Below are 20,633 nucleotides of genomic sequence, written 5' to 3' on the forward strand. Positions count from 1 at the left end.
GAGAACATCAATAAGACTTTTAAAAAGCTGCACAGAAGTAAAAGGGGAAAAGTTTGAAAAAGGTCACATCAAGTTGTAAGACTACTTACTGCCTTAATTTTTATTTATACATTCATTTCTTTAAAAAAAAAAAAAGAAAAGCCAGGCAGCTGGGTAGCTCAGTGGATTGAGAGTTGGTCCTAGGTTCAAATCCGGCCTCAGACACTTCCCAGCTGTGTGACCCTGGACAAGTCACTTGACCCCCACTGCCCACCCTTGCCACTCTTCCACCTAGGAGCCAATACACAGAAGTTAAGGGTTTAAAAAAAAAAAAAGCTGCATAAATTTTTTTATCAGGACTCCAATTTATATAAACGTCTTCCTAGTTTTTTGCATATGGAAAGTTTGTTTTTATTTACAATTTTTGAGTTCACCTTAAAAAAGAAAATTTGATTAAAATACAAAACACTCATATGGGAGGCTCCAGCACTTTCTAGCCCTTTTCCCAGGGGCTCAGCAGAGACGTGACGTAAGCACCAAGAGGAGAGACAGCTAGAGCGCCCCATGCTGGCACTGCAGGAAAGCGCTCATTTGTACGGGCTTCCAATTAGTGGAGTCGGGGGAGTGGGTGCGCATGCGCATTCTCTCCAGCTAGCCGGCTGTGCGCGTTCGGGACGCCCTGTGCATGGAGGCCCGGCGTGCTCTAGGGGAGGCCTTCGGAAGTCTGAGGCTCAAGGCTCAAGTCGAGTAGGCGGGAACCTCGCCGTGGCGGCAGTGATGTTCGTGGCGCGCAGTATCGCGGCGGATCATAAGGATCTCATCCACGATGTGTCCTTTGACTTCCACGGGCGGCGAATGGCGACTTGCTCCAGTGACCAGAGTGTGAAGGTGCGGAAGAGGCTTGTGGGAAAAGTGTGGGCTGGGGAAAATGAGCTACATTACTGAGCTGCGGCGGTTGGGGTGTGGAACCGGAGCCTCGCTCCAGGGACACCTGCCCGCCAGTCCACGGGCTTTAGTGCGGCCTCAGTGTTGGCCGCTTTCAGGGCGGCCCTCTGCGTGAGTGTGGGGCGCGTGCGCAGAAGTTACGGAATGGGGGAGGGGCTTTTGAGGTTTCTCTGCATTTCTGACTTCCGCCAGACCTGGAGGTTTGAGGGATTCTCCAATAGGAGAACCCTTAACCTGAGGCTGGGCTCTCTGTATGTGACAAGAGTAACTGCATATCTGCCCTGGATTTGGGCTAGGACGGCTCTCACCTTCCAATTAAAAAAAAATCTGATCCCCCAAATAAGCAAACATGAGGGCATTTAATTTCTTTTAAAAGTATTTTAATTGTGAACTTAATCCTCAATAAACAAAAACATTTCAATATACGAAGAACAAGAAAGAGGACTATGTAAGAAACCGAACTTCAGTTACTCAATATTTCCCTCCCCCGTCTTTTTCACGACGTTAGTTCCAAGTACCCAAGTAGCAAATTGACCGATTTATTGGATTTTAGGGTTAGGAGGAACCACGTCTGTTTCCTGTCCAGAAAATTCAACAAACCTATGTCTCATACATAGGTTTTTAAGTGTATAATGTAAACTTTCATTACTAAACTTGAATTGGTGAGACTAAGGGGAAAGGTGTCTGACAGTCACATTTAGAATAGAAAGATCTTTGTTAAAAACATTTTACTCATTTTGTATCTTGTTATCTTTTTTTCATGAAGGGAAAAAATGTAAATTAAGTTAATTAAATTAATATCCCATGAATTTATCACTAAAGCTTTTTAAATCCCCCTTTTGATGCCTCTTTATTACTTAAATATGATTTGAAGTGTGTTCTACAGTTACTTTCATTGTGAAATTGACTGCTCCGGAATTTTTACATGCTGCCAGAATAGCCAAACATAATTTGATAAAATTAAGTTGAATCCTTAGTCATATTTAATGTTTTAGAACTTACCAGATAAAGGACTGAAAATGAGTAATATTCATATCCAGGTGAAGGACACTTGATTGTAGTTAATTTTTTTCCCCCTAACCTCCAAAGCCCACTTCAGTTCTAACTTGTTCTATCTAATTATTCTTTTATGATATCTATTTAACACAGGAATATCTAGATTTTTCTTATTCTAAGAGATTCTCATTTCTTCAGTCATTTTCAGTCTTATCAAAATTTTTGTGACCCCATTTGGGGTTTTCTGGTAGAGATACTGGAGTGTTTTGCCATTTCCTTCTGGGCATTTTACAGATGAGGAACTGAGGTAAACAAAGTTAGTTGATTTGCTCAGGGTCACATAACTAGTAAGTGTCTGATTTGAACTCTGGGAAATGAGTCTTCTTGACTCTATCCATCTAGCTGTCTATGTTATTTTCTATTTTAAAAGTAAAAATGTTTACATGCATTCTGTAATTAGCCTCACCCATTACTTCTAAGTCTGCACCATGCCTCCCCCAACTTCCATCATTGAACAACAACTACATAATCCTCATCATAAATATGCAGTCTAGGAAAACAAATTCTCAAACTGGACATGCCTACATATGCATATTTCTTTTATTTTAAGTTTACCTCTATGGCAGGAGCTGAATTTCATCTTAAGTCTTCTAGACTCTCTCACCACCCCACCACCCCTTTTTTTTTTTAAGGTTTTAAAACTCCTTTTTTCTCTTTATTTTTTAAAAGTATTTTTCTATGGCTACGTGATTCCTGTTCTCTCCCTCCCCTTTCACCTCCTCCCTCCCGGAGCTGACAAGCAATTCCACTGGGTTATATATGTATTATCACTGAAAACTTATTTCCACATTATTCATTTTTGTAATAGAGTAATCTTTTAAAACCAAAACCCCACCGAACTCCCTTTTTATCATTGCGCTGATCAGAGTTCTATTCTTTCAAAGTTGTTTTTCTCTCCTAGTTCCACTCACTTTGCTCTGATTTGGTTCACAGGGTTCTTCCCAGTTCTAAAACTGTCCCATTTCATTACTTAAGGCACAATATTCCATTACCTTCACATATTGTAATTTGTTTAGCCATTCCCCCAAAGTGAGAAAATCCCTTAGTTTCTAATTTTTGTCTACTATGAAAAGAGCTGCTATAAATATTTTTGTATGTATAGGTATTTTTCCCTTGAACCTTTAATCCCTTTGGGGTATGCTCTTAGTATTGGTATAGCTGAGCCAAGTTTGGTTTAGTAACTTTGTGGGCATAGTTTCCAGATTGCATTCCAGAATGACTGGACCAATTCACAGCTCTTAACTGTATATTAGTACTTGTTTTCTTGTAATACCTCCTTGTGCTTGGCATTTTTCTTTTTTATCCTCTTTGCCAGTCTAATGGATATGAGTGTGATACCTTAAAGCTGCTTCAGTTTCCATTTCTCTAATTACTCTTGACTTCTAGTATTTCAATTAGTAGTTGTTAATAGCTCAGATCTGACCATTTATCTATCTGAGAATCCAATGACATATAGTTGAGATTCTAAAAAGTAATAACTTTTCATCTTGGTTTCATAATACATGAAAGGTGTCAAATATTGTCTCAGAAGGCATCAGTTATTTTCATTTTATTATTTATGATAACTAGGTAATACCTTACCAAATAAATTTTTATACAAACAGATTTAAAGCTGGAAATTACCTGTGAAAGAGAGAGAGAAAGAGAGAGAAAGAAAGAGAGAGAGAGAGAGACCCAGATAAGAGCTTTGGATTCTATTTACAACTTTTGTAATTACAATTTTTGTATTTTACAAATTTTGATGCCTTTTTACTTCATCACACTGATACTGTTCCAATGTATTTTGTATTCAATTACCATTTATTTTCCTTAAAGTGCTTTTTTTTATTCCAAATGTTTACAGATCCAAACAAAAGAAGCATTTCCATATCTAAAGAAAAAAGATATTATGCAAATAATATTACAGATTTATGTTTGATTTATTTTTCTTCATATCTGTATAATAGATCCCATCCACTAATGTCCCAAACCCACCACAATCTCACCACAGGGAGGCCAATATGTTCATATAAATTAAGTTTTTCATGTTTTATCTTTCTGTTCACTTTCTGGAGGTAACATTCTCAGTTTATTCTTCATGTATTAGTTCTGTGGCTGTGTATAATGTTCTCCTGGTTCTACTCATTTCACTGTTCATTATTTCATATAGTTCTTCCTAGGTTTTTTAAAAAAATCAGTTTGTTCATCATTTCTTATGACTCAGTTATATTCCATCACAATCATATACTACAATTTGTTTAGCCATTCCCCAATTGATGGGCATCCTCTCAGTTTCCAATTTTTTGCCACCACAAAGATTGCTAAGTCTAAAAGTAGACAGTTTTATAACGATGGGTGTAATTCTAAATTGCTCTCAAAAATGGTTGGATCATCAGTGTTCCCATTTTTCTGCATCCAACATTTGTCACTTTGCCCTTTTGTCATTTAGCCAGACTTGTGGGTATGAGGTGATAACTCAAAATTGTTTTGGTTTGCTTTTCACTAATCAGTAGTGATGTGGAACATTTTTTCATATACTTACATATGGCTTTGATTTCTTCATGTTCAAAAATTGTTCATGTCTTTTGATCATTTATCAATTAGGGGATGGCTCTTATAAATTTGACAAAATTCACATATGTAAGATGCTGTTCTTACTGAAGGAACACAGATGTTGATAAATCTTTGCCTGTCTTACAGGTCTGGGACAAAAGTGAAAGTGGGGATTGGCACTGCACTGCTAGCTGGAAGGTAATTATTGATTTTAATAGTTTTAAAAATAATTTTGATTATTTTGGATCATACTTTGCCATGCCATACTAAATTTGAATATTTAACTTTCACTTAATGGTGTTGCTATTCACTCCTTGAAGAGAATATTTGTGGGACTTTTTTCATCCATCCTAATTGTTACAAGATGGATTAAAATGGTTTTATTTTTTATTACATAGAGTACACAAATCTAAAATAATGAGAGAACACTGAAAATGTAGGTGCCTAAAATCAGTAAAAGACTGTCTCATTTGTTAAGATGATTTACATTACTATTTTAAAGTAAATCAACTAATATTTATTACGTGCCTATTAGTATGCTGTGCACTATGCTAAGCATGGGGATAAAAAGAAAGGTAGAAAAGAGATCTCTTCTCAAGAAGCCCACTTTGTAATGGAGGAGACAACAGGTAAATAAATTTATACAAAGAAGCTGAAGATGAGAAATTGAGGGTAGTTTTAGAAAAGGGGGCACTAACATTAAGGAGACCTCTTTATGGGGCAGTTTTTTTTTTTTAAGTATTAGTCAATTCCTGGATGAGATAATTATCAGACAGTGAAGTAAAGACGTTCAACCTTGAATGATGTAGTTGCATCTTGTAGGAAATATTGGGATGAAAGGAAGTGCTCTAATATGTAATATAGTGTGAAATTAATTCTGAAACATATATCAACAACAAAGCAGGATCTCTTCCATAAGTTGATTTTGTAAATCAGTTGTTTGGAAGCTTGAATAAATATTCCCATCAAAACCAATTTTATAATGACAATTTCCATGACTAGCACACAGAAGCTTTTTAGCTCCATAATATAGCTTAAGTATAGTATTTATACTCTACAACCTAAGCACAGTGTATAATGATGTTTCAGTGGGGAAAAAGCATTTAGGGTTCTAACTTGGGATGCCAAGTACATGCCTTCTCCTGCTTCCCCTAATCTTCCACTTCCGCATACTAGAAGTGATGGCAACAGGATTAAGGACTCCCTGTCATCACTCCCCGTAGTAAGAATGTAGATTCTTCTAATTCTAAGTGGCAATGGTAACAACTGTGTTCTGAGGAAGGAGCTTCAGTGGGGTTGGAAAGGTAGCAAGATAGGGACTCTTGAAGTTCCAGGCTAGGACTTCCTATTTAAATTACTAGAACTATTCAATTGAGAGCTAGTTATTGATTGGCTTACCTTATTATCCAATCATAGTGGTTTGTCTTCTATAGCTTCTGTAAAATGGAATTCAGTATCTCAATTTCTCCCCTCTCTGCATCTGATGCACACACCCAATCCTTTTGAAGGTTTTCAAAGGTTTGAGTATTACCAAAAACAGAACAAATGGGATAAAATGTCATCTTGTCTTTTTCTTTTTTCATATAGAACCCATAGGGAAATATAGAAGTACATGTAGATAATGATAGTGGTTTTTTTGTATGTATAAAGGACCATAATAACATTCATTTTTGTTTTAGGAAAAAATAGGCTTGACTATCTTGGTCCCGTTGGAGTGATTGGGACTGACTTTGGGGCAGATGATTAGTAAGAATTGGGATTGGGAGTTAGGGAGAATGTTGCTGTTGAAAACAATTCCACAGTTTGTGACAGGGAAGGGAGGTAAAAAATTGAACTGCTAAATTAAAAAAGGAGCTAGGAATATTTTAACTTTTGGGAGATACTTTTTTTTGCAACTTAACACTGGTCTCCATAGTGCTTTCTCAAGCTAAAAAAGTATGTGAAAAGGAAAGTAATTTTAAGGGGGAAAGTTTGGGAATATTGTTCTGATTTCTTTTGTTAGTCATTTTGAGTTTTTTTCCTCTTAGAATGCTGTTATTTTTCTTCCAGACACATAGTGGTTCTGTGTGGCGTGTGACCTGGGCACATCCTGAATTTGGACAGGTTTTGGCTTCCTGTTCTTTTGACAGAACTGCTGCTGTTTGGGAAGAAATAGTGGGAGAGTCCAATGACAAACTTCGAGGACAAAGTCATTGGGTGAGTCATGTGCTATTAGAGAGGTAGATCACTTATGGCACTGATGAGAAGTTTTTTTTTTTTTTTTTAAACCCTTTCCTTCCATCTTAGAGTCAATAATGTGTATTGACTCCAAGGCAGAAGAGTGGTAAGGGTAGGCAATGGGGGTCAAGTGACTTGCCCAGGGTCACACGGTTGGGAAGTGTCTGAGGCCAGATTTGAACCTAGGACCTCCCGTCTCTAGGCCTGGCTCTCACTCCACTGAGCTACCCAGCTGCCCCCTGATGAGAAGTTTTATAGGAGGTAATGACACTTTACCATACCCCATCAAACACACTGTCCTTTTCTCCTTCCTTCCTGCCTTTCTTTCTTACCTTCCTGCTAGCTATGTGTTGTTTGAAGAACGGCAAGGCAGCCAGTCAAGAAGATCAGGGATTTATTGGCTAAGTTGATTTTTGGACTTTTTTGGCTTCTTCCCTGTGGTTACTATTTTATATCAGTTGAATTCTGACAAAATGATGATACAGTAAATATTCCTTTTTGCATTTCTCACTTTTTGTCATTGATGGTCCATTTGAATAGATGTGGTTGAAGTAGTGATTGTTTGAGGGGATCATTTTTATCTTTTTTTCTAATTTGATAATTTTGATCTTTGTACTTGCTTACAATGATTACCTGATTACTTACAGGTAGTTGATTCTAATCTCACTTCCATTTCAATAATGGGTTATTTCTTTTGTGTTAAGACAGTGTGTTATTTTTGCTATTAGTGCTTACCATAACCAACCCTATCCAATTAGACTTTGTTCTGGAAGAAAATATTCCCAATAAATAGGTATGAGACTTCTGGGAACTCTTTAGGTCTTCGTTCTTTTTTTCTTAAACTTATTCCAATTTTTCTTTAACAATGCTTTTAAACCCTTATGTTCTTAGAATCAAAACTAATTAGTGGTTACAAGACATAATATTTGTAAAGGCTAGGCAACTGAGTTTAAGTGACTTACCCTGGGTCACATAGCTAGGGACTACCTGAAGCTAAATTTAAATCTAGGGTGTCTGGTCTCTAGACCAGTCTTTCTATCCACTGAGCCACCTGGCTGCTTCCATATTTTCTAAAATTCTCCCCATGCTTATTTTAGGCTGAAGTTAAGGAGTGACTAAATATTTATTGAGAATTGGAGAAGCTCCTCAAAATTTTCATAGAATTTCCCTACTTCTTCATCTTCTGTGATAGTTGTTGGTCCATAAATGATACTTATTTCCATTGTGATCTTTTTATTTTATGATTATTTAAAATGTTGCAAAATGAGATAATTGAGTATCTCACAAAATGTGTTTCTTTTTTCCATTTGAGTACACAATGAAACTAACTCAATTAGTTCCTTTTTCTTCAAGAAACTCTGAACTACTTATTGTCCTCTGGTTTTGTTTAGATCAGTGGTTCCCAAACTTTTTTGGCCTACCACCCCTTTCCAGAAAAAATATTACTTAGCCCCCTGGAAATTAAATTTTTTTAAAATTTTAATAGCAATTAATAGAAAAATAAATGCACCTGTGGCCATGACTGCTCCCCTGGATCACTACAGCACCCACCAGGGGGCGGTAGCGCCCACTTTGGGAATCACTGATTTAGATGAAGGTTATCAATATTGTTAGTTTTCTAATAGTATGTCTTTTCTTCCAGTTGTTTGGCAAATATATCACATTTAGAGTACTTAATGTTTATAGTTGGTCCAAAAACTTTGATTTTAGCACCCCCTGTCCCTTTTATGTCATGCTACCACTATTACAGTGGAAGGGGGAAAGGATTTTACAAAACTGAAAAACTGTTTTTGTGACTCTCTTTGTTTTATGGATTGTTGTGGCCAAAAAGTTCATCATCAAGTAGCCAAATCGAGAAGAGTCTCTGTGTATTTATCTAGGTTTTTCATCAGACTTCAAATTCAGCCTGTTGCAAGGAATGAACCTGAAACCTTTCCAGTAAAGTTTGACCTATCATAGATAGTAGTTCACTTCACTGATATGGCTTTCTAGAAATAAGAGTCACCTTCATACCTTTGGATTAGGACTTTGTGGAAGCTATATTATAGGGTAGGGGTCGGCAACGTATGGCTCTCGAGCCATATCTGCTCTTTTTGCAGGAGCCATAAAGTCAATTTTTTTTCAGGAGCTGTTACAGGAGCGCGCACTGTGAGCACTGTACGGCTCTCACGAAATTACATTTTAAAAAATGTGGCATTTATGACTCTCATAGCCAAAAAGGCTGCTGGCCCCTGTTATAGGGAGTAAAAGGTTATTTAGTGCTCATAGTAAACTCTGAATTAATGTGTATTGACTTGATATTCCTTAGTATTTTGTTAATTCTTTTTTTTTTTTTTCTTAGGTTAAGAGGACCACTTTGGTCGATAGCAGAACATCGGTTACTGATGTGAAGTTTGCTCCTAAGCATATGGGTCTTATGCTAGCAACCTGTTCAGCAGATGGTGTGGTGAGAGTATATGAAGCTCCAGATGTTATGAATCTTAGTCAATGGTCATTGCAGCATGAAATCTCATGTAAGCTAAGCTGTAGTTGTATTTCATGGAATCCTTCAAGGTAAGCCATCTCCTGGTTCTTTGATTTAAAAAAAAAAAGGCAGGGGGCAGCTGGGTAGCTCAGTGGAGTGAGAGTCAGGCCTAGAGACAGGAGGTCCTAGGTTCAAACCCGGCCTCAGCCACTTCCCAGCTGTGTGACCCTGGGCAAGTCACTTGACCCCCATTGCCCACCCTTACCAATCTTCTACCTATGAGACAATACACCGAAGTACAAGAGTTTAAAAAAAAAAAGGCAAAAACATTGTATGTCAAAGAAAATCTAGAAAAAAAATGTAAGTTTGGAAAGTAATTTCTGAATGGCCTAGTGTGGAAATCATCAGTGAAACCTGTTACATCTTCATAGTAGAAAAGAAACTTGCCATTTAATATTAGTGCCTCAAATTATTTATAAAATGTTTTGTAATTGAAGAGCTTTTTCTTCAAATTATGTTCTTTAAAAATTTTTTAATAACATTTACCCCCTCAATTACATGTAAAAACAATTTTTAATCTTCATTTTTTAAGACTTTGAACCAAATTCTCCCCCCATCACCTACTCCCTACTTGAAATGACAAGCAATCTGATATAGATTTTACATGTGCAATAATGTAAAACATTCCAAGCTAGTTCTAAGAAGTAACAGCATAGAATATTAAGAGTAAACCTTTAAAAATTTTTAGTTATGTGATTTGTAGTACATAATTGTAAATGTAATTTACATTCTCATCGATGGTTGACAGTGAATGAATTAAAATTATACTGATTTGTGACTCAGACCTCTAGTACTTCACAATCTTCCCCAATAATATTAAAGCTAATTATTGATGATTCAAATTAGTCATGCCATTATTAATTGAGGATAGAGAAATGGTTTCTCCTTTTATATTGACTTTCATGACTCCTTCATTTTGTTTTTAGCTTTAAGGGGCAGGAAAATCAATTGAAACTCAAGCCAAGTCTTTGAGACTCTAGCTGCTGAGAGGTACAAAAGTGAAGACCTAGGGAGGCAGGAGAGAGAGTTGAAAAGTCTGTAACTACATGATAAATGCTCCCTGAATATATAGAATCATACTTCCCAGAGTGTAAGCTTCTTAAGGGTATGGACTGTGTCTTACTTATCTTTGTATCTCCTTTTGGACTTGACAGCAAGCCTTGCATCTGGTATTTCTTGAATTAAATTGAATTCCCTTTTCTTTAAGTGCAGTTGTCCATAGGATAAATCTGGAAATATAAGTAACATCTGGGGAGGAGGCTATTTTACTCTTCTCTTCTGCTGTTCCTCCTGAATTTGGATTGTGATTTGCCAAAATAGCCAGTCCATTTCCATTTATTGTTATAATTTGGCTGTATCCAAACAATCTATTTTACTTTTTAAAATCTTATTTTATGAACATCTTCTGTTTTTTTTTTCAACATGCAATATTTTTTATTATCGTTTTTAATAATCCTTACATTTTATCTTAGAATCAATACTGTGTATTGGTTCCAAGGCAGACATCTTCTGTTTTTAATGACTTTCATTTCTAAATATTATCCTTCCCTCTTCCCTACCTATCAACTTATTCTTTGTAACAAATATTAAAAAAAGAGAGAAAAAAGTAGTTCCTCAAAACCAAATAATAAATCAGCTTTATCTGACATAAATGAAATATCCTATATTCATAGTATCCCTTCTCTGCAAATAAGGGAGGTAAAGGTTGCTTTCAATGACATGTATTAACCAAGTCCTTTGCCTTGAGGGAAAAGTATTTCATATCTTTATAGCCGGTGTTCTTGATTGTCAAATGCTTGAGTCTTTTTTTGTGGGAAAAAGTTATTTTCTAAGTCATAAAAAACAAATCCAGAAGGATCTGATATGAGAGATGTATTAATAATAGGTTTTTGTGCTTAATAATTTATAAAGCCATTATAACAACTCTTATGAGGTGAATAGTTCTATTATTCCCATTACTTCCCAGATAAGCTCAGTTACTGGCTAACAGTTTATATAACTAATAAATGGCAGAATCACATGTTTTTAAATTCTCTGGTACCAAGTCCAATGTTCTTTCTGTTATACTACTACAGATAGCCCAATTGATTATTAAGTCATTTACTAGATTCTAAGTTCTTTGAAAACACAAATTGTATCTTAATTATCTTTGAATCCATTAGAGTGCATAACTTATAGTTGGCAACATGTTTTAAAATGAATAAATGTATCCCTAAATTTCAGTGCAAGAAACAATCCTCACCCTCCCAAAAAAAGTTGAATCACAGATGGGTCAAGGGGTTAATTACTCTGTAATTTTCAATTATGTAGCTGTTTAACCTCAGTATATTCAAGTTCTAGTTTGCCAAATGAAGTTAAATTGGATGTGTAAAGTCAGTTATCAGTCATTCTTATTAGGAACACAATATATCTATGTAAATAATCTGTTTACTTTTTATTTCTAGTTCTCGTGCTCATCCCCCCATGATAGCTGTAGGAAGTGATGACAGTAGTCCAAATATATCTGCTAAGGTTCAGATTTATGAATATAACGAAAACACCAGGTAAGCTAATCAGTCTAGAGAGTCCTAATTTTTTTTACTTTTTGATTTATATTTTTTATTTTTGAAGAGTTTTTCCAAGTAAATTATATTCTGCTTACTATTGAGTTAATGATATTTATATATACTATGATACATAGGTAACAGTTCTGTACCCAAGAATGAATTACATTGTACCTCATTTTGTTGCCAATACACAGTTGATCTTTAGCAGTGTTAATAACTTGTTTCATTTGCAGGAACAGGGATTAGCAAATTGACTTGTTCCCTTGTGTCAGAAAGTCATTTTGAAGTTTGAAACCTGCATGATTACAGTATTGAGTGATGTTTGGATCTTGGAAAACCTGTATAATTTATATTTCTTGAGAAATTTCCTTATATTATTAATGTCTAGGTATTAATGACTATTAAACTGAGATACAATTTTAATGTAGTTTTTATACTCTGGATATTTTGTTTGAAGTATGTTAAACTGAATTTTAAGTCACAAAGGAAGCCTTTGAGAATCTTGATTAAATATTGTTTGAATGTAGAAGATAATTATAAAAAAGTTCTGTTACAGAGTGCTTGTAGAATGAAATAATAAAACATAATATATTAGTAAAGATTTTATTTTTCTTTTGGAGTACTTTATACAAATGATTTGAATTTTCTTAGGAAATATGCAAAAGCAGAATCCCTTATGACAGTCACTGATCCTGTACATGATATCTCATTTGCGCCAAATTTGGGACGATCATTCCATATCCTAGCCGTAGCAACCAAAGATGTGAGGATTTTCACGTTAAAACCTGTAAGGTAAGCTTTTAAAGCTGTTTTTAAATAAGATACTACTATTGACTGGCAAGATGTAAGGAGTGATAATGTCAAACAGGAAAATTAAAAAAATTTAAACTGTAGTAATGCATCATATATTTAGCATGGGAGTAGATTTACTTTCCTAATGTTTTGCTTAGTATAAATATCTCAGTAGCTTTAATTCATTAAGCATATATACATTGATGATTAGACTCATTCATTTTCAGGTATTAATAAAATTACTATGGAAAGTCAAGGAGTTGATTGCATATTTTAACTGAAGCTCCGTTTTACAATTTTTTTGTATCTGTTCAGTCCTTTTTTGGGGAGGATGTAATCTTCCATTTTTAGATAATTTGGATTTTTCATTTTGGACAGCTTTCTTTTTAAATCTCTGCGTAGTGCCTCAGTAAAACTTTTTTTTTTTTTAACAGGAAAGAATTAACTTCTTCTGGTGGTCCAACAAAATTTGAGATTCATATAGTAGCTCAATTTGATAATCACAACTCTCAGGTTTGGCGAGTGAGTTGGAATATAACAGGGACAGTACTAGCATCATCTGGAGATGATGGCTGTGTAAGATTGTGGAAAGGTAAGATTTCAGTGAATGACCTGCATTTTAAGTAGAACACATCTTGCTGTAATTATTTCTCATAATTAAGAACAAGATATTCTTTTACTCTTACAGAATCCACTTTAACATGATGATTAAAGGAATTTTTTTTTTACCAATTTCTATTTTGAACAAAGAAAGCTTTCCATACATAAACTAAACTGTTAGAAATATTCTATATGTATAATTAAAAAAAAAAAGGCTTGGTGAATAGAGCCCTGGACCTGTAATCAAAAAGACCTCAATTAAAATCTGGCCTCAGATACTAGCTATGACCCTGGCAAGTCACTTAACCTTTGTTCGCCTTAATCTACTGGAGAAGGAAATGGCAAACCAAGAAAATCTTATGGACAGTATTGTCCACAGAGTCACAAAGAGGAAATGGAATTTTTAACCTAATTTTCTTTGTTGCTTAATTTAGTTAACCAAAACTATTTATAAAAATTCTCAGCTATCATAATTGATTTTTTTTTTTATTTCTGGCTTTTGGAATAATGGTAAATGAGTAACATGAACTGTATTTTTTTTAAGTTCTTGAAAAATTCATTCTCTTTCATCAGTTATTTACTAATGCTTATGCTTAAAATTAAATGTCATCTGTAACCTTTCATCTTTTTGTTCCAGCTAATTATATGGACAATTGGAAGTGTACTGGTGTTTTGAAAGGTAATGGGAGCCCAGTCAATGGGAGCTCTTCTCAACAGGGAATCTCAAATGCTTCTTTAGGGTCAAACAATCCAAATCTACAAAATTCACTCAATGGATCTTCGACTAGCAGGTAGGCTGATTTGCATGTGAGCTTGGGAATTTTAAGATAGCCATTTCTTCTTCACACATCTTGGTTCTGGGAGTGCTACTCTGTTGCTGGTTTTATGATTTTTGAAGTTGGGATAAAAAACTCAAAATGACTAATTTGTTGCCTTGAATTTATTTTTTAATATTATTACTATTTCAGCTTACTTTTTCTTAGTTGCTAAAGCTATCACAGCCATAGAGTAAACTGAATTATCTTTAGAAGTTTAACGTTCAATCATTAGGAATGTAAATTGTCTATTTTGAAGGCACTACTTTGATTTTGAAGTATTAAGAAAAATGAAATAGCCCTTGATGGCATTAAGACAATTTAATAATACGATTAATACTATCTCTAACAGAAATAGAATTTATTTGTATGATCAGTGTGCCTATTTAAATTGACTGAATGTCATTACCTGAGGTCTTGTAGGGAAATGAAGTTGGTAGGGTTTACTGTTATCTTTGTACTAAATTATTTGAATTTTACTAAAGAATCAGAGTGGAGACTACAATAGGAGACACCAATGAAAATCTGATTTCTTAATTCCTAGTTTTAAAATATTAGCAGGGAACAAAATATGTTTCACAGAGAATATTTGATTATTGTATTTTCATTAATGCTTAATGCTTTGTAAAGAGGAACAATTATTATATCATCCTATTTCAAATTAAATACAGATGAGTATTACTTTATTACTTTAAGGTGTGTACTTGTGAAGATGGTTTTTGGGTTATGACTTTAATGATATGACATCTGGTTATTTTTATGAGCATATTAATTAAATGTAGCTGGCTTCAATTTTGAGGTAGCAATATTAGTTTTCCAATTGCAAAAGTTAGATGCAAGTGCCATATCATTTGACTGGAGCTTATTTTTAATATTTTCACCAAAAGTAAAGTTTATTTCAATATGAGATTCATTCATGAAGATAACTTTGCAAAGTGTGGAGCTCTAATGACTAAAAGAGTGGTTATCATCCTTTTGTGTATTTTTAATTTTAAGCTTGTCAGTAACTGTCAGATTTTAATCTATAGTCTTATTGTGTCAATAATAACCATTTGTGTTTAGATCTGTGATGCATTTTCCCTTCTCCATTTGTATTATGTCCTTTAACAGAAAGCACAGCTGATGTCAAGCTTAACTGGAGTAACTTTGCAGTTTTGCTGCTTCTTGCATGCACACAGGAATGGGAAGCAAGCTCCTTCCCCCTCCCCAGCGCTGTTTGACCTCTCCCAAGATACACCAGCAGCCTGCTCACTCCTAAACGCAATTCTAAAGGCCTTTAAAAAAAATACACTGTTTCTGTACTAGCCAGTGCCATTTGTTGACACTAATGGAACTTTTGAAAATTAAATGGAGAGGCTTTTGTTTGGAATGTTTGTGAAACTAAATATTATGGGTATAGAAAAAAAAAAAGGCTTGTTGTCTTTATGGGTGTGAGGGAGGAAAGAATTCTCATTACTCCATTTGGAAGATATAGACCTCTTTTGTTAGTTTTGTTTCCCAAAACAACATAAACAGGATGGTGAATTTTTATAATTTTTAAATTTGAAGATTGAATAAATCATCAGTTTTCATAAAGATTGTTTTGAGTGCTAATTTGTTTTACATTTTGTAGTCTTGATTTATTCATATTAATATTTGGTATAATTTGTAATTGATTTGTAACATTTACAATTTGTTAGCATTAAAGGAATTAGAAAGCACTGACTAATTTTAACTGTACAGTTCATAGCTAAATTTATTGTTTGGTATTCATTTATATGTTATAAAACTGCTTTTGTAAGTATTTTTTATTAGTGCTCACTAAAGAGAATTTTTTTTACCATGTACTTGTATGTTCCTTTGCTGTGATTCCATGGAGTAAGGTTTCCTCCAAGTACAAATTCTAAAAGGTACTGTAAATTGGAAAGCACTTAAAATTCCACTAAAAGTGCAGCATGTAAATGAAGCTTCAACTTGGTATGTTCCAGGATTTTTCACTATTTACTGGTTGTTTCATTCAATAAATGTTCCTCAGAGCTCTAAACCTATAATCTAAGTATACTAAAAGTGCATAAATATTACGGGTAAGTTATAATAAAATGGTAAGAATAGGACATGAAATGGTATAATTCTTCCACCTTTCACTTAGAAATCTGTAGCTATCCTTGTGTTTTTTGCAGGAAAAACATGTAAGTACATATTTTGATTGTATTTCTGTGAGAGATAGTCATTAAAGTGTTATGATACCTACCTAAACTATGTGAAAGTTTTTTTTAATTGGGTCTTAATATTGTGTATACACTTGCATAAAATATATGCTCATGCTGCTGCTACAAATGAAGTATTATTAAAGCTCTGCTAAGTGAACATCAAATAAAGTGTGGGTAGTTAGACTAGAAAATACTTAAAATTTTCAAGATTATCTTTCTAAGAAAAAAATCCATACTGGAATTTAAAAAGCATCTGGTTTAAAAGATTGTATTTGTGTGTGTGTGTTTTTTTTGAAGTTTCCAAACTTACTTAAACAATCTTGATTTTGAATTAGGGCCTTGATTTCTGCTATTATGTTCTGTTAGTTTTGGCATGGATTTACTAAAGCTTTTTTTTCCAGCATGTCTTTTCTCCTCTTTGGTTCTCCTTGTATTTACTACTTTTCTCTTTTTTCTTGTTTTTTTGTTTTGTTTTGTTTTGTTTTGGTGTTTTGTTCCTGTCTTCATTGTTTCAGGTATTTCTTTCCCCCTCTGGATTCCCCACGGGCTGGATCAAGATGGTCCAGTTATGCCCAGATCCTTCCTCCTCCTCCTCCTCCTCCTCCTCCTCTGATAGAGCACTCTTGCGATGCTGACACTGCCAACCTCCAGTATCCTCACCCTCGCAGACGATATATCTCTCAGCCTCTTAATCCCTTACCTGAGAATGAAGGAGTTTAAAACACTCACTTAAAAATTTAAAAGGCCTTATTCAGATGTTTGTAAATGCTTTCATTCCTGGCAGCTTTTTTTTCTTTCATTTTTTTTTTCAGATATTTTCTAAATTCAGGGATCTTGCATGTATTGCAATTAGGACAAAGAAATTTGAATTTAAATATGTTTGTGCTTGTGCATCAAAGGACTGTTTGTTTCTTTTATTGATACCCTTTGATGAAATATGACATGTACAAGCATTATTAACTGTGAAAGCTATGTGGAAAAATAGCTTACTTCAAAGTGCCTGTCCTTTACATTTTATTTTGTACTTAGTTTACTATCATGGTCTTGAGTTTTTGCTTTGTCACATTCATGTGTAAGTGTATAATTATAAAGTTCAACATACCCTTGAAACATACGCTAGGAACTGTTTTTGAATTCTGATGGCTGGTGTTGGAACTAATTAGTTAAGCAAAATAAACCATTCCTGTGTATAATGCAGCAAAAAATAATTTGTAGTGTTTGGTCATTTTTAAAGAAGCTGCCATTCTGAGTGTAAATATTGATTTTTAAAATTGTGATCTCATTAGTTTTTTCAATAAATATATTAAAAGGTATGAATTTATCTTTTTTGATAGTTGGCATTTCTGACTATCCATTAGTTTCATGTTATTTTAGATTTTAGGCGATGAGTATCATTTTAATTAAAATAGAGAAAGTATTTGTTCTATAGTAGCAACCATCATTTTGAAATTTACTATAGGTAGGCCATCTATTATTACATGGTTAAAATGGCAGGTAAAGTTAAAATTGTAAAATTAGTAACATCCTTTTCAGATGTTGTACTGGAGTGTCCAGAGAATGGCCACCAAGAAGACAGCTGAAGGACCTTGATCATGCCATATGAAGTTTGGTTGAAGGAATTCAAGGGGTTCATCTTAGAGAACACTCACATGAGGAGCATGTTAAATATTTCAAAGGCTATTATGTGGGAAAGAAATTTGATTAGAGGTGTTCTAGGTGGTGGAGTGGATTGAGTGCTGGGTCTGGAGTCAGGAAGAGCTGAGTTTAAATTCTTCAAATGCTTATTAGTCATATGACCTTGGACAAGTCATTTAACCTATTTGTCTCCTTTTCTTCAAAGGTAAAATGGAAATAATAGCACCTTCCTCCTAGCAGTGCTGTAAGGATCAAATGAGATATTTGTAAAGTATTTAGTATAATACCTGGCACCTTGTAGGTGCTATTTAAATGCTAACTATTACTATTATCTGTTTTGCATGGCTCTAGAGAGCTGACCTAAGGAATGGGTGGACATCAAGAGTGAAAAAAAAAGTTTTAAAGGAAAAAAACAAAACACAATTCAGAAGGGAAATGGACTGCTTTTGGAGATGGTGGGTTACCATACCCTGAAAATCTTCAAAGGCTACTTGCCAGGTAGGTTGTAGGGGAAATGGTTATCTATGATTTGATTTGGATGAAATGGCTACTGAAGGCCCTTAAGGGTTTTTCCTCTTGGAAAGACTAGTCTCCCCATTTTGCACAGGCCTCTTTTTCTGTCTGTGGCCAGTTTGCCCTTCCTTAAGCAAATTAGTGCTCTTGGCTCTGGGGGTACTGACCATATTAATGCCAAACTTAGTGCAAATACCCCATTGGTATAACCCTCAGCAACTCAGAAATCCCAAAGTTTAGGAGATACAACACCCTCAACTTCAGCAAAGATTACCAGCATACCCAGGTGTTTTAAGTGTTTCAACAGATCTTGGCTTCTTCAGGGCTTGGTAATATATGTATATTTGTTCAACAAAGTGGTTTCAGTTAAGGGGAGTACTCAAATATGACCCATCCATAAGTATGACATAATGGAAGCAGTAAGTTCTCATGTAATGTCACATCTTTGATGCCTTTTTAATTTGCCAAAGAAAGGAAGGTTGTGAAAATTTAATATAGTTCTAATCTAATGGAAGAACTGAATTTTTTTTTTTAGGTATAACACCAAGTTCCTTCAGGCAGGGATTCTTAGTTTTCTCTGTATTCAGAGTATGTTAAAATAATTCCTAAGACACTGGCAGCTAGATGGCTCAGTGGATTGAGAGCCAGGTCTAGAAATGGGTTCAAATCTAGTCCCAGACACTTCCTATCTGTGTGATCCAGGGCAAAGTCATTAACTCCCATTTCCTAGCTTTTACTACTCTTATGCCTTGGAACCAATACACGGTATTCACTATTAAGACAGAAGATAAGGGTTTTTAAAAAAGTACATAATAGACATTTAATAAACGCTTGTTGAGCTGTATTGAGAGTCAGGGGCTAGGTGGGAGAAACCTTTCAAATTGCCTTGAAGTGCTTCCTATAGTTGGTGGTAGTTCTTCATACTTAAAAATGACCAAAGTGACATCACTAGGTGATGACTTTTGACTTGCATAAATTGGATTTAAGTGAGGTAGGGTTGCACAGAATCAGTGGGCTCACTCTTCTAGAGTCATCCAATTCTAGCAGCAAGACAACTAGTGAAGGCTTTGGGATGCAGTGGATGATCTCTGATGTACAACCAAACTCTCGTGCTCTACAATACCTACTTCTGCTACCTTCAAGGCAGTTGGAACAAATCATTCTGATCTACCCCTTCCATTGGTGAAGTCTTCACGTGCCTGGGATAGACATTCCCCCCAACTGACCAAGGGGTTTGAAGCTTCTTGGTTACCTTCAACCTGGGTTAGCCTTTCTGCAGAAATGCTTCACTGGTGGGGTGGCTACTGTGCATTCTATAGCTTCTTGGAGCCACATGTGAGAGCTGCGTGGCTGATGGACACTAAAGGAAGAAGGCAACCTTGAAAAGGGCTTGGCAAACCCTCATACCAGAGATGTTGGTCTTCCCTGAACATCCTATATTATAGTTCTTGAAGTTAGAATAATTAAGATTAGAGCCAAAAGGTTACTCCTCCTCAAGAAAGAATTACAAATTTTAAGAACCTTTTAAAAACCCTTTAACCCTTAGGAATTTTTTTCCTTCAGTAATACTTTATTTTTCTCCAAATACATGTAAAAATAGTTTTTGTCAACTATTTTCTAACGTTTTGAGTTCCAAATTATCTTTCTTCCTCCTATCCTTCCTGAGACAGTAAACATTTTGATACTGGTTATACATGTGCTATCATTTGAAACATTTCCATATTTGTCATGTTGTGGAAAAAGATACATTAAAAGAAAACAAACATCAAAATCCATGATGAAAATGAAATGCCTCATTCTGTTAAGATACCCATCAGTTCTTTCTTTGGAGGTGGATAACATTTTTTTTATCATGAGCCCTTGTAGGATTGTATTGCTAGATTAGCTAAATCATTCACAGTTGTTCATGATACAGTATTGCTGTTTCTGTGAATAATATTATGATTCTGCTCATTTCTTATCACAAATACAGTAGTATTTCATTACAATCATATATGACAATTTGTTCAGTCATTCTTCAATTGATGGGCATCTCAATTTCCAATTCTTTGCCACAACAAAAAGATCTGCTAGAAATATTTCTGTACAAATAGATCCTTTTAGGAAGGCACTTTCAAGGTAATTCTGAAAACTTTCTCCCATCACTGCCTCAATATTAATTCAACAAGCATTTATTAACATAATTTTAGGAATTTTCTTACTATGGACACAAAGACAAAAATAAGAGCCCTTGCCTGAAATAACTTGGGTTCTACTACTGAAAAAGCATCCATGAACTTATTTTTCTTTT

At 34.8% G+C, this 20,633-nt stretch overlaps 2 protein-coding genes across 3 annotated transcripts in view; both read left to right on the forward strand.

The window, feature by feature from the left end:
* Positions 1–352: 352 nt before the first annotated feature.
* On the forward strand, positions 353–17,459 carry SEH1L (SEH1 like nucleoporin). Of its 2 annotated transcripts, none has more exons than XM_044658076.1 (9): positions 353–867; positions 4,660–4,710; positions 6,562–6,708; positions 9,071–9,282; positions 11,698–11,796; positions 12,451–12,591; positions 13,026–13,183; positions 13,829–13,982; positions 16,711–17,459. In XM_044658076.1, the coding sequence occupies exons 1-9, from the start codon at positions 544–546 to the stop codon at positions 16,913–16,915; spliced, it is 1,491 nt and encodes a 496-aa protein (XP_044514011.1). In that variant the 5' UTR covers positions 353–543; the 3' UTR covers positions 16,916–17,459. The 2 variants fall into 2 exon arrangements, with proteins under 2 accessions (XP_044514011.1, XP_044514012.1); XM_044658077.1 differs by lacking the exon at positions 16,711–17,459 and adding an exon at positions 15,117–15,581.
* Positions 17,460–18,044: 585 nt separating this feature from the next.
* Positions 18,045–20,633, forward strand: part of CEP192 (centrosomal protein 192) — a 176,725-nt gene continuing 174,136 nt past the window's right edge. The window contains exon 1 of the mRNA XM_044683214.1: positions 18,045–18,328. The gene's annotated coding sequence lies outside the window, so the exon portion shown is untranslated. The remainder of the gene's footprint in view (positions 18,329–20,633) is intronic.

This window comes from Gracilinanus agilis, chromosome 1, assembly GCF_016433145.1.
Source record: "Gracilinanus agilis isolate LMUSP501 chromosome 1, AgileGrace, whole genome shotgun sequence".
Taxonomy (NCBI): Eukaryota; Metazoa; Chordata; class Mammalia; order Didelphimorphia; family Didelphidae; genus Gracilinanus; species Gracilinanus agilis.